The sequence below is a fragment of the Phocoena phocoena genome, chromosome 9 (assembly GCF_963924675.1).
Source record: "Phocoena phocoena chromosome 9, mPhoPho1.1, whole genome shotgun sequence".
In the NCBI taxonomy this organism is placed as follows: domain Eukaryota; kingdom Metazoa; phylum Chordata; class Mammalia; order Artiodactyla; family Phocoenidae; genus Phocoena; species Phocoena phocoena.
Genome location: NC_089227.1, coordinates 32,083,829 through 32,098,573, shown reverse-complemented (window position 1 = coordinate 32,098,573; position 14,745 = coordinate 32,083,829). Strand labels below are relative to the sequence as shown.

The 14,745-nt window shown below is 40.7% G+C and overlaps 1 protein-coding gene across 1 annotated transcript in view; it reads left to right on the top strand.

Annotated features, from left to right (window-relative positions):
- DNAH11 (dynein axonemal heavy chain 11) overlaps positions 1-14,745 on the top strand; it is a 315,873-nt gene that overhangs the window by 169,326 nt on the left and 131,802 nt on the right. Inside the window, 7 exon segments of the mRNA XM_065883652.1 lie at positions 2,376-2,553; positions 6,101-6,301; positions 9,002-9,167; positions 9,957-10,059; positions 11,767-12,006; positions 13,517-13,678; positions 13,949-14,142. Coding sequence (XP_065739724.1) covers positions 2,376-2,553; positions 6,101-6,301; positions 9,002-9,167; positions 9,957-10,059; positions 11,767-12,006; positions 13,517-13,678; positions 13,949-14,142 — 1,244 coding nt within the window.

Below are 14,745 nucleotides of genomic sequence, written 5' to 3'. Positions count from 1 at the left end.
GGTCCCCCATCAACCCTCCCTGAGCTTCCTGTAAACAGCCGTTATCCTTTCTCACTTGGCTTCTGAAGTAAGCTCCTCACTGGTCTTTCCGCTTCTATACTTGCCCCATAATCCATTATTCACTCAGCGGCCAGAGTGATTTTGTTTTTAAATGTAAATTGGATTATATGATACACTACTAAGTTTACAACACTTCAATTGCTTTTAAGATAAAACTTTAAAATTTAATACTCTTTACACGGCCTCTGGATCTGGCTCTGCCTCTCTCCCTACTTCTTCCTCTGCTGCTGCCTCCCCTCGCTCCCCTCCAGCCGCACCGGCCGGTTTCTGGAACACAGGTTGTTTCGTACCATAAGATATTTGCACATGCTGACCTCTTCCTGCTTCCTGGAATGGTCTTCTCTCTAATATGTGCCTGTTCTCAGAGATGGCTTCCCTGAACATCCAGTTAAAACAGATTCACCCATTTCCCTCACAACGTCGCCTTTCAAGGTGCCTGTTTATTTATTTGTCTTTTTATTGGCTTCACCTCTGCTTGCACCGTGCTTCCTCATGGCTCCCCCTTTCTCTTTCCCATAAACTCTATGAGGGAAGAAACCCTGTTTGTTTTCTACCCCACTGTAGAACAAAATACATTTCAGTGAGTGAATGAATGATTCAAAATTTGTCATCAAAACCACTTTGCTGATGTAACGGTTAGGTGAAGTAAATTTTGATGTAAAGTAGAAGTCGTATGTATCCTGCCTACAGAGAATGGTGCCAGGTAAGGAATACCTTCTGAATGAACTTGATTTCAGACCAACTTCTGTAGGGTGATAAAAAAAAATCTCATGACACCAATCTGAACATAACTGAAATGAACCTAAACTCATTGACATATGAGTGGTGGTGGGTAGGAATATGAGCTCGGCTTGTTTGGAAAGTGATGGGATCAGCTCTCCCTGCTAAGGCTGATCACCCCTCTCAGCCCCGACCACACTCTCCTATCCTCCAGCCATCCTGTCTGTCTCTATTTGTGTGTGTGAGATAGTGTTGTACAAAAAGTGGGCCATAGTCCACGGACATAAGGACACCAAAGTAAAAGCAAGTTTAAGAATTCTTCTGGAGAAAAATGGGAGTTGAAGTCTTAGATAAGTGAGGTTGCTGAATGCAATGGACCATGCAGTGTTCTTAGAGTTCACCAAGACTCACTTTGCCAGCTCATCCTGTGGATGTAAGAGTCTAGGCCAGGTCATCCTGTAGATACAGAAGGGGTTGTTAGTTGCTAGTACGCAGTTGGAATTTCACCTCCTCCATCTTCCAAACCCTAATCTAGCAGCAAAGGGCTTGTACCTGTTGTTGTATAAAAGCAAGCACCTTCGGGTTTCCCTGGTGGCGCAGTGGTTGAGAGTCCGCCTGCCGATGCAGGGGACACAGGTTCATGCCCCAGTCTGGGAAGATCCCACATGCCGCGGAGCGGCTAGCCCCATGAGCCATGGCCGCTGAGCCTGCGCGTCCGGAGCCTGTGCTCCGCAATGGGAGAGGCCACAACAGTGAGAGGCCCGCATACCGAAAAAAAAAAAAAAACACCTTCTAGCAAGGAGAACCTGTTTCCTACGCTGTCATCTTCTCTGGAAGATTCTCTTCTAGGGCAGGGATTTGTGGAGTTTTCAGCTAGACCACTCAGTTGTGCTGTGCTAGAAAACCAAGTCCAAGTTCTTTCCCTCATGGCAGAGCTTCTCAGATTTCCAATTTCAAAGGCCAACAACATTTCAATAATGATTTGGAGGAATGAAATAGGGTTACCAACTGTCTGCTTTTCTAAATAAGGGCATTTATTTTAAAATGACCATTTATTATCACCATAGCTTTATAAAGGAAAGGATATTTTAATGCCAAATGTTCCAGGAAGGCTATAAGCTCAAAGAACACTATTTAAATCAATAATGTTACTAATTTTTTAAAGTATTCCTATGTTCTTACTTTTCTCATTTTACCCTCAGTTCATGGAGATATTAGTAGAAATCAGTACCACCATTTGCTAACCACTGTCTTATAGCATGGTGATTTGCATGATAGCCCATTATTGAATTGAACAACCTCGGGGCCATCGAAGGTTCATCTAAGCTTACCTTGTCCTTTAAGTTAATAATTACTCCAGAAAATTTGTACCTGATGGACATATGGCAATTATAGCTTTCTGCCTTGATGGTATTGTCATTCATTATAGCTTCCTTCTAGTTATTTATTTTTTCTTGGGTCAGTTACTCAATCCCATTTGTAATTATGAGTCTGTACACTGCAAACACTGTGTGATCAGCCAGATTTGCAGGCGCTTTCTATGGGTTCAAAATTACTTTTAAGTCTGGAATAAGAATTTGTCTTGTTCTCCTTAGGTTTCTGGTTGTCAAGCTGAATTCAGTCAGTGGTGGCATAAAGAGATGAAAGCAGTGAAGTTTCCATCCCAGGGAACAATTTTTGATTATTATCTGGACCACAAAACTAAGAAATTCTTGCCTTGGGCTGATAAAATCCCCCAATTTATTATGGATCCAGAGGCACCTCTGCAGGTAGGTGTGGGGAACATACTGCTCTTCAAGTCACATGGTGCTGGTCTGAGCCTTGTTTGTTTGTTTTTGAGCAGTCTTTTTTTCCCTCCCTGATCAATAAATTACTGTTGGCATGGTCAGCATGTAACATATTTCCTTGGAGAGAAGAATCTCAAGTTATAGGAATGACTAGTGGGATGGTTTCTATATTTCTACAACTTCTTTTTTTTAATTTATTTCAATTTAATTCTGTGGTAACAGCTTTCTTTAGATTTTCCTAGAAATTGTGTGATTTTATAAAAATTGGAAGCACGTTTCTATTAGTTTGGTGAGTCTTATTTCTGACCTTAGCGTGAATTTCTTAAACAGTGCTTTTCACATATAACTTCTTTCCTTTACTCCTCAAGCTATAAAATGAATGTTTGATCTTCTTACTCATATTTTCACATTCACATGGCAGCTCACAAATGTAAATGAATCTTTATCATCTTTTAACTGTTTATAACTTGTCCTACATTTTTATATATCAAGTTATTCTTTAACCATCTTCTAATTCTGCCTCAATCTGTTTTGCTTTTCATTATATTTCTTTCTCAAAATCACGTCGTTTTGATTGATTTTGGAGCTTATTATTTCAAGTAGTGCCATATGAAATGCATATAGGTGATTTCTACACTAACTAGGAGGCACATAGTGTGAAATAAAAGAAAATCCAGTGTGAGTGTCTTGGAGCTACAGTAACCAAGTACCACAAACTAGGTGGCTTCAACAACAGAAATTTATTGTCTCACAGTTTTGGAGGCTAGAAGTTGAAAATAAAGGTGTTAGCAGGATTGGTTCCTTCTGAGGGCTGTAAGGGAAAATCTCTCCTAGCTTCAGGTGGTTTGCTGAAGATCTTGGTGTTCCTTGTAATGTGGCAACATCCCTCAAATCTTCACATGATGGCATTTTCCCCGTGTGTCTTCTTTGTATTTACATTTCCGTTTTACCATTCATTTTGAATGAGGGGCCTACTCTGCTTGTATTAGTGTGCTAGGGATACCCTGACAAACTACCAGAGACTGAGTGGCTTAAACATCAGAAATTAATTTTTCTCATAGTCTTAGAGGCTAGAAGTCCAAGTTTGAAGTGTTAGTAGATTTGGTTTCTCCGGAGGCCTCTGTCCTTGGCTTGTAGATGGCCACCTCTTGCTGTGTCCTCACATGGTCCTTCCTCTGTATACACATATCCCTGGACACTGTCTTGAAGTGTGTCCAAATTTCTTCTTCCTACAAGAACATCAGTCAGATTGGATTAAATCTCACTCTCTCAGCCTCATTTAAATTTAATCACCTCTTTAAAGGCCTTATCTCCAAATACAGTCATATTCTGTGACACTGGGGTTAGGGCTCCAACATATGAATTTTGGGAGGACACATTTCACCCTATAACCACTTAACTAGGAGGAAACTTATCATTTTACAAACCAGAAATTCAGAGGTAGGAAGGCCTTATGACTTGGTGATATCACCAAAGATTCAGGTCTTCTCGCCTTAACACTGGCCTCACTTGAAGACTGGTATCCCTCCTGATCTCAAGATGACTCTAGTGGTCCCAGGAGTTCGAAGGAAACAAGTTAGGGGGAGAGAAGACTTTCTCATGTTTTTTATTAAGACTGAAGAAACGTTTTGCAGAAGCCCCAGAGCAGACTGCCCCCTGTACCCAATTCACAAGGGGTCACATGCCACCTCTAACCCAGTCTCAGGCCAGGGTAATGAAGTTAAGCTTTGACAGTCATCACACCATTGCAGGAGTCAGGTTGTGTGGAGGAGGGGCAGAGACTTGAACAAAGTGGGGCTCTGGCAGGAGGGAAGAAGTGGACAGATGGATTCTGGGAGGCAACCAGCAAGGTCTGCTCCATCTGCTTTATAGATTTTGACATCTCTGTTTCCGCTCAGCCTGTCTAGACTTCAGCTACCTACCACTATTATCTAGGTGGTTGAAAGCTGAGGATTTGTACTTAACCAAAACAAACACACACACACGTACACACACACACACACACACACACGACCAAAAAAGTGGTGTCACAAGGTTGATGCACCTTACCAGTGATGCATTTTATTCAACAGAGAACCTATCAGGACTTCATAGTCTTACTGTGTACACAACTGCACCAAATGTGGCTATTTGATTAAAAACCTCTTAACATGTTAGGGGAGAACCATACTGAGCCAATAATGGTAGCAAATACTAATATGACATTATAATATGTCAGGACCTTTTCTAAGTGCCTTATTTCCATAGATTAACTAATTTAATCCTTATGAAAATTTTCTAAGGCAGGGACTGTTACTAGCCTTTTTACACATGGAGAAATAGAGGTACCAAGACATCAGGTAACGTGTATACAGTCCGTGATCCGCAGAGCATTCTTTGTGGTAGGTAAGACAGGGCGTGGGCTCCCGACAGATTTGAGTTTGAATCTAAGTACTACCACCTATGAGTTTGGCCAAGTTATGAATGTTCTCTAAGCTTTAACTTCATCATCTCTGAAATGGAAATGATAACAAAACTCTCCTCATAGGTTTGTTATGAGTGTCATACGATGTAATGCATGCAAAGGGCTCAGCATAGAACCTGTCACATACTCAGCTCTCAGGAGGTGTTAATTATGGGTATTAATGTGCGGACCTTATTACAGAGTTTATGTGTTTTTCTTATGAGCAATATAAATCCTGCAAGTAGTTTTTTTAATCCCCTTTTTAATTTGGCCACCAAGAAATGTAAGACATATTCAATTCTCTTCAATCACCATGCAGGCTTCTCTTTCCTGCGTGTCTGTGTCTGCTTCCCCTTTTCCTCATCTTATATATTAGTCTCTGTTCCCTGAGTCTGGCTTTTACTTGTATTCTTCGTTTTATCATATTCTTGTAAGCCACCTCTAACTTTTTGTGAAACGATGTAGCATCTAAATAAATAGCCAATTTTCAAAACGGAAACATGTTATGAGAATTTTTAACAAAGCAAGGCACAGTAAGTTTCAACAGTGCTTTGGATTTGTGAATATTTCACTTAATGCCTGTTTCCTCCAAGCTGGTCTCTCCTCGCACTGAACTCCTTTAGCGTGGATTATGCCTGATCATTTTGCACATTAATCTTACTGGGCCCAGGAATTGCTACCAATTTTTGGTTATATGTGGCTTGGCTTTTCACATGCTTTATCATCTCCTAAAGAGTGGTGGACAGTTTCTTAAGCATTTACTGCATTCCCTTGTATGTGTAACACAAGGTTAGGCAGAGCGTAGGTATTCCGTGATAGGGAGCCTTCGGTGCTAGCTCTTAACTGGAAAAAATAAACCAGTTGCTTCTGCTGTGGCACTTTGATGGCGCTACCCAACCGCTCTTCTCAAGCTGTGATGTCTGAACTGCTCATTCAAAACAAGAGATTAAGTGGAATCTCTCCTACTGGCTGTTTAGAACTAAGAATTCATTTGGTCTCAATTCTAAAATGACTGGGTTGGTTCAGATACAAAATTTTGGAATGCCTCTCTCTCTGATCTTTCTCTCATTCTATTTTTCTCTCCAGAGAGTTCTGGTTCACACATCAGAGACAACTCGTCTTCAATATTTCATAGAGTTGTTGCTTGAGAAAGGACAGCCGCTGATGCTGGTAGGAAACGCTGGAGTGGGAAAAACAGTCTTTGTAGGTGACATACTAGCAGGTCTCTCCGAGGCTTATATAGTGTCCCATGTGCCTTTCAACTACTACACAACATCGGCAGCTCTGCAGAGTAAGTGTTCCTCCTGTTTATACTTGAGAAACGAGATCAGAAACTGTCAAGGGCAGAACATGCAGCCCAAAGAAATGATTACTTTTGCTAGGCTTTAGACATTTTTGCTTAGGATGCATTTTTACTTATCACCATTCTGGCTAAATATACTTTGTCTAAATATGGTGATTTTTGGCTTTCCATATCACTCCTGGCTTTATGTGGGTTACTACTCTACAGAACAGCAAGAATTTATGTCAACAGTGTTCATTGCTTTGCCTCTAAACCGTTTGGTTAGCTTTAATCAATTTCACGGAGCCCTAGCAACAAAAGAATATACTCCAGGAAGAGTGCACTGGTTACCTTTTCAAGTAAGGGATTGATTTAGGGGGAAGTTCATTCAAACTGTATTGATGAAATGACAGGCCCCGGGTTGTTAGTTAAATTTTAGAAGAGCTATGAGAATAATTTTTAACTGTTGAATACATGTGTCAGCGTAATCAAAGGAACCACATAGATTTGGGGCATTCTGAGTTTGGAAGGGCACGTGAAGTAGATGTGTAGAAGTAGAGAAGCACTGATGTCGCTATAAAGAGCTGATAGTGGTAACTCTGTCACTCTGGCCAGCACAGCAATGGGGCTGTGCTGAATGGGGGCAGCAGAACTCCCTTCTGTCCGCTACTGTAGGAAACCTGTTGCCCTGAACGTGTTTTCTTGTCGTGTGTGTTGTTGCTGTTTTCTCAGCTCTATCAGTAAAGATTAATAACGTATTTTCTTATCACGGACATCAACTCAGCCAAGAACGATTTTTCTGTAATCTCTTTCTTAATCAAGTTTGTCTTCTTCATCATTGTGACTGGAACAGTTAAAAAGCTGACTCAGAAGTTTTTCATTCATTTCTTTAGCAAATATGTATGATTTATGTACTTTCTCTCCAGACACTGTGTACAATACATGTTTTTCATTTGCAGACACAGAAGAAGGGATCACTTTATCGCTTGTAAATGGAAGACTAGGGCTGCAATTCAGTAGTTGAACAAAGTTCAGCTTGCTAATTCTTGGAAGGGATACAGGCATGAATAGATTTAGACATTGCCTATTAGCATGAGGAATAGAAAGAGCTAGTGTACTCTAAAGAAAGGGTTTCAGACCTTTGAGATGGGGTGGTATGCAGGCAAAAAGGGGACTTAGGATAGAAGGATCAGCTTAAGCAAAGACATGAAAGAGAGGAAATCGTGGGACATATTCAATTAATTGAATCTCTAAGTTGACTGAAGCATAGTGGTCAGGCAGAAGATAGGGCAAAGGCTGGAGTGGCGGGTTGGAGTTCTATTGTAGATGGAGTGACCAATTGTCTACTTTGCCAAAAGCTGGGAAGATATGGAACTTGTAGTGCTAAAACTGGGATCATCCCAGGCAACCTGGGATGGTTGGTCACTGTGACTGTGGAGAGAGCTGAGATGCAAGTGGAAGAGAACATATTTCATATGGTAGGAAATGGTGAGCCATTGATGGGGAGCAAGGAACTGACAAGATGCAAGCTCTGCTTTGGGAGGAGAAGTCTGTGGTGGGGAGACCAGTCCCCTTGAGCAGTGTGCTAGCCAAATGAAATGGTGCCCTGGACTAGGGTTGTAGAGGGAAAGGTGAAAAGGAAGAGACATGTACAGGCTATGGTTGGGCCAATCAGGGACCAGGAGGGAAAGACTAAATTCAGGCTTTGCTTCTGGCTGACTGGGAGATGTTAGTTCTATAAACAGGAGCGCAGAAGGCTGAAAAGAAGAGATGGGTTGTGAGTGGGGAAGAGGCTTGTTAAATTGAGTTTGGGAACAGGCGTATTTGGTGTTGGCCAAACGTCCAGGTGCCAATGGCTAATAGGAACTGTAGTCCAGCAAGCATTTGGAAATGCAGATATGCTGCTTGGAAGAGGGGTTTGTTAATTTATTCATTGTATATTTCTTCATTCATTCATTCATTCCTTTGTTCATTTAACAGTTACTTATTTGTTGTGGTTGTCATCAGGAATACAGAGATGAGCATGATATAGTTCCTCGTCCTCAAGCTATTTATAGTCCATTTAGAGAGTAGGCAAGTAATTAGATGCTACATCTCAGATCCACACCGTTCAAGATTTTCTATACTCATGAGTTTCTCTTAAACATACCGACGCAAAGTCAGATACGCATGTGAAGAAATGTAATTTGATGTATACACAGGATAATGTCTACTACATACAGTATCTTCTTGTACTTCTGCACCCTGTGGCCCAAGAAGAGAGGTGTGAGAAATTCTTGAGCTATCCCTAGGCTCTATTTTGATAAAGAAAGACTGATCCACCAGGTTCTGGGTGGACCAGCAGTGGTTCATGTTTTACAGTAGGTACGGGGAAGGAAGGGGCAAAGGTCAGCAATGGTGTGGTCTCAGATGTGATGGCCAGTGTGACATCACGCTGCAGATACTGACTCTCTAGGAAAGGAGAGTCAAGGTGAGCTCGAGGAGAGTGTGACATAGAAGGTGGTGAGCAGAGACATGTTTCTGGGATTAACCTGCAGAGAAATGGTACTTGAAGCCAGAGAGTGGGTGAAATGGGGAGAGGGTGAGGAAAAACAAGAAAGAAGGACTAAGGTTCTATTTTATATTCATATATAAATATGTTTATATTTTATTATATATAAACAGAAGGTTACACTTTATTTGGTGGACAGAATTATACATTGGTTTCAGGAATTCTTGAGAAACCTCTAGAGAAAAAAGCTGGTCGTAACTATGGTCCAGGAGGAAATAAAAAATTGGTTTATTTTATCGACGACATGAATATGCCTGCAGTGGACTTATATGGCACTGTTCAGCCCCACACTCTGATTCGACAGCATATTGATTATGGTCACTGGTAAGCGATTGTCTGTATTGTATTTTCTACCAAAATCTACTTATTATGACTATGGATAAACATTTAAAAATGGAATTAGCGGGGTGGGATAGGGAGGGTGGGAGGGAGACACAAGAGAAGAGGGAGGAGATATGGGGATATATGTATATGTATAGCTGATTCACTTTGCTATACAGCAGCAACTAACACACCATTGTAAAGCAATTATACTCCAATAAAGATGTTTAAAAGAAAATGGAATTACCCCAGTTTCTTCCTCTTCTGAGGAGCGTTTTCTATGATCCGTTTTGGGTTTCACTTTGCATCCCCTGTTGCTCATCTTAAATGGAATAGGTTTGCTTTGAATCTTTGGAAGAAGTGGATTGAAAAGTATCTTAGAAACGTAAACTGTCTAGTTTAAGCGTTAAGCTCCTTAATGCATTAACTCACACTCAGTTACTTAGGAGAAGCTTTTCTGTGGGATGTAACTATCCGGTAACATCTGGGCATTGCAGTCTGCAATCCCCCAGTCTTGCTGTGGATGTTTCTAACCAAACTCACATGAGAATCTGTAAGCAGCAATAGTACCTATTGATTCGGCTCCATATGTTGGTTCTGGCATCAAAGGAGCCGTGTAGTCTTCAGTTTTCTGAGCTTTAGTTTTTATGTCTCTCAGGTAGGCTAACAAGCTCAACGTCACAGAGCAATTGTAAAGATCGAAAGAAACAATTTGTGAAGTCCTTTATGGATTGGTGGCTTTTATTGTCATTTTGAGCTTTGGGACTTAAGGTTCTGTTTTCTGTCTTGCAGGTATGATAGACAGAAAGTGATGCTTAAAGAAATCCACAGCTGTCAGTATGTTGCCTGCATGAATCCGATGGTGGGCAGTTTCACTATCAATCCTAGACTACAGGTAAGGTGTTGAATACTGCTCTCCTCCAAAGAGCCCTTGAATATCCTACTCACACGTTGTAGATCTCGATTCTTAGTGCTTTTGGGTAAAGATTAGGATGTATGGTTCTACTGGGCATTTGGTGAAGCGTGGAAGCTTATTTTAATTAGTAGACTTTTTAGGGCAGTTTTAGGTTTACAGAAAAATGAGTGGAAAGCACAGAGAGTTCCCACCTACGCGCCGTGACCCATTTAAAAGCACCTTGCGTTAGTGTGCTGCATCTGTTACAGCTGATGAGCCAGTACTGATACGTTATTATTAACTGAAGTCTGAAGTTTACATTAGGGTTCATTTTTTGTGTTACACATTCTGTGGGTTTTGGCAAATGTATAATTACAGGTATCTGTCATTAAAGTATCACATAGAGTAGTTTCACTGTCCTAAAAATCTCCTGTACTCCCTCCACCTGTTCAGCCCTCCACCCCGCCCCACAACCCCCTCACCGCCAAATCCCTGGCAACCATTGATCCTTTTCCTGTCTCTATGGTGTCGCCTTTTCCAGAGGGTCGTATAGTTAGAATCATATAGTATGTAGCCTCTTCAGACTGGCTTCTTTCTTTCTTTTTTTAAATTTAACATCTTTATTGGAGTATAATTGCTTTACAATGGTGTGTTAGTTTCTGCTTTATAACAAAGTGAATCAGCCATACGTACACATATATCCCCATATCTCTTCCCTCTTGCGTCTCCCTCCAACCTTCCCTATCCTACCAGTCTAAGTGGTCACAAAGCACCGAGCTGATCTCCCTGTGCTGTGCAACTGTTTCCCACTAGCTATCTGTTTTACATCTGGTAGTGCATATATGTCAGTGCTACTCTCACTTCGTCCCAGCTTACCCTTACCCCTCCCCGTGTCCTCAAGTCCATTCTCTACGCCTGTCAGACTGGCTTCTTTTACTTAGCCTAAATATGCATTTAAGGTTCCTCCATGTCTTTTCATGTCTTGATAGCTCATTTCTTTTTATCACTGAATAATACTCATTGTCTGGATGTACCATAGTTTGTTTATCCATTTACTTATTTAAGGATGCCTTGGTTGTTTCCACATTTTGGCAATTCTGAGGAAAGCTACAGTAAATATTTACATTCAGGTTTTCTCAGTGTATGTAAGCTTTTAAATAATCATCACCACCACCACCGTACATACAACAACAGCATACGAGAGTCAGTGTTGTTTACTAGTTTATGAGCGGTCACTTGAAGCTCAGCTGGGTGACTCTGCTGATCTTGGCTGGACTTGTTCACATGTTGGGGAGTTAACTATCAGCTACTCAGGGTGGCTTTGGCTAGAGTGATTGTGATTGGGACAACGTGGCTCTGTGTCATGTGTCTCTCATCCTTTGGCAGGTATGTAGAATTCATTGCAGAGGTAGAGCCTTAAGACAGCAAGTGGAAACACACAAGCGTCTGACAGTGACTGGTACCCTGTTACTTCTACCTCCTTCTGTTGCCTTGATCAAGTCTTATGGGAAGTCTGAGAGAGTGGAAGGCACTACCTTGAACAAGTCTTATGGGAAGTCTGAGAGAGTGGAAGGCACTACCAAGTTACATGGCAATGGGCATGGATAGAAGAAGAGTTGAAAAAATAAGGTCCCCCCCCTTTTTTTGTAATCTGGTCCCATTACATTTTGTATTTTATGCAACTCTTATATTTGTTTTTCTTTTCAGAGACATTTCACAGTGTTTGCATTCAACTTTCCATCCATGGATGCACTAAACACCATCTACAGCCAAATCCTGAATTTCCATTTCCAGCAGCAAGCATTTGGGCCGTCAGTTCTCAGGAGTGGCCCCACTTTGATAGAGGCAACAATCGCATTCCATCAGACGATGACACACAACTTTTTACCCACAGCCATTAAATTCCACTACCTCTTTAATCTGAGAGACCTGTCAAACGTCTTCCAGGTACCTCAGTGGCTCTGTGTTGTGTCTTGAGTAGAACACTGATTATAGCAATATTAATAGTGTTCATTCATAGAACTTAGTCGAAAACTGTGCTACGTACTTGAGCATGTATTCTTTCATTTTCCACCATAAACTTCTCTATGAAGTTAGTATGGCAGGTTTATTAGTCCCGTTTTGTCAGTGAGAGTAGTGAGTCCTCTTAGGTTGCTAGAGACTTAGCAACAGAAGCTAAGGTAGAAATCTTAGTTCCCTATTTCATTTATTCCATATAAATATTTGAGTGTTTCTTTCTGTGCAAGTAAGAGGGATAATTTTTCATTTTTTAATATGTATGTGATACAGTTTTTAAACATGCATCAAGAGAAATTATAATTTCTTAAATTCCTAGATTATTTTGGTTTGTCATTGACACTTAACTTGCTTATCTGGTAAAAGGACAATATGTATGTATATGATTTAGAAAGGAAGTTCCAAAGAAGGAATTCAAAACTTTCGAATTCTGAAAATATCCAACTTATGTGGCCTACTTGGTAGAGTAAAAGCAGTTGAAGAGTTATTTATGGCTCAAAGTTCTTTTGTGACAGAAGTAGTAAACTGATTGAATATGAAAACTTCATGAGACTTCTTTATATTTGGTGATTTTTGTTTCTTTATACTTTTATAGCCCTCCTTTCTAAATCACTCCACAACTGCTTCAGAACTCACACCGCATTAGGCAGAAGTTTCTGCAGAACATGGACCATTCCTTTTCATCTCGATATTTCTAGCACCCGCCTGAAAGACTCAGTGGTGTTTAAAAGCAGATTTTTGATCTTAGGAGGGAAGGGAGACCATGGGGTGAGAAGCCTGTCTTCTCACAGTTCATATCCAGTCTTTCAGCTACGCCTGATATCAACCAGTTCTTTAGCCTTTGCAGCTAAGTCTCTATGACTCCCTTGGTGTTGTCCCATAAGCCCAGAGCACAGTGACTCTCTCCAGGAGGACTGGGTCTATATGAATCCAAGATATGAAGGACAGTGTTGAGGAAAGGGGGGAATAAAAATGCTTTGACTACCCATGAAGGGTGAATTCAGGCAGTGGACTTTGGGTCTCATATGTTTCATCTCTGAAATGAACGGGTTAGATGAAATGATATCACAGGATTTTAGAGTAAAAAATATTATCATGCTGTGACTTGCATGTTTGCTGTTTGTACTCTGGTTTTGGAAACTTAATTCACTGAAGGCAGCAGGTACAAGTTCTAAAATCTGGTATTCAGTCCCTAGGCTGACTCTTGAAGTACAGTCTTAGCTGCATTCCTAAAAATGGGTATAAATGACAGTTAATTTTTTAAATGTTGCTTATCAGGGAGTACAACTACTAATATGTATCTACTAGTCTTTATAACACTTCTTGTAACTTAGTGTATTGCTAAATTCAGTACACAGTTAAAGAAAACGTTAAAAGGAAATATTATCTTGGAATGCCACCACCTTCTGAAGTTTTAATATTTATCACTCTTGCCTTGTAGGGGATTTTATTTGCTTCTCCTGAGTGTTTAAAGGGTCCAAATGATTTAATACGCCTGTGGCTTCATGAATCTTCTCGTGTTTATGGAGACAAACTGATAGACACAAAGGATCGTAATTCGTTTCATAAAAACATGCTGGAAACTGCTAGTAAATATTTTGAAGTAAGTAAATGAATGCCAGAGGTCACTATTTGCTCTGGCACAAATTGGCATTGGGGCAGAAATGGGATAAGGATGTGAACGAATTGTGCATACGCTTACCTGGCTGAAACAGCTGTGACCCCAGGATGCAGTTGGCCTGTACTGGGGAGCAGCGTACCCACCTACTCATGGTTTGATTTGCAAGCTTTTCCCTGCGTAGGCCACTCTGCCTCCAGATGAATCATTTCTGGAGACTGACATGACCGTGTCTTTCTCTTCCTCCTCCTGCAGGGTGTAGACAGCTCCGTGCTGCTTCAACAGCCCCTCATCTACTGCCATTTTGCTAATGGCAGCAAAGACCCACGTTACCTGCCGATGAGAGACTGGGAGGTGCTGAGGACATTTCTGACCGAAGCCTTAGATAACTACAACGAGCTCAATGCCGCCATGCACCTTGTTTTATTTGAAGACGCCATGCAACATGTGTGAGTTGACTGGCTGTGATGCTTTTCCACAAAGTAAAAATGGCTGGGTGTCCACAATTGTTGTTCAGTGTGATCTGTTGAATACTTGGAACTATCAGTTCTTACTTCTTGTTTGCCATACAGTATAAAACTAAGTGTCTCCACGAAACTTAAATAATGTTAAAAACCAATGTTAGCTCAAAAAAAAGAAAAAAATAAAACTTGATTGACAACACAAGAAGAAAAAACAAAGGTAAGCCACAACCCTCTTAAATGACATAAATATGTCACACCCCAGTAAATGCAGCCACTTACCATGTCATAAGCAAGAGGCAACTTGTAGAAGACCTCAAGAATGTACATATGTAGGAAGGAAATTGACTTTTACACTAAAGAAAAGTAATGGATAATCTGAGTTAGATGAGAAAATTATCTTCTGCAAAAAGTCATTCAAATCTTCTTAGTTTATATAACTATGAATGTATGGGCCTGATTCAGAGAAGGTCACTAAGAGCTTTTATTGCTTACCTGCAGCAAATACAAGAATAGCAAACGTAATTCTTTGTATAATAGTAGATAAGTTTTATATAAATGAATAAATAAATAATAGGTTTAGGTGTTCTG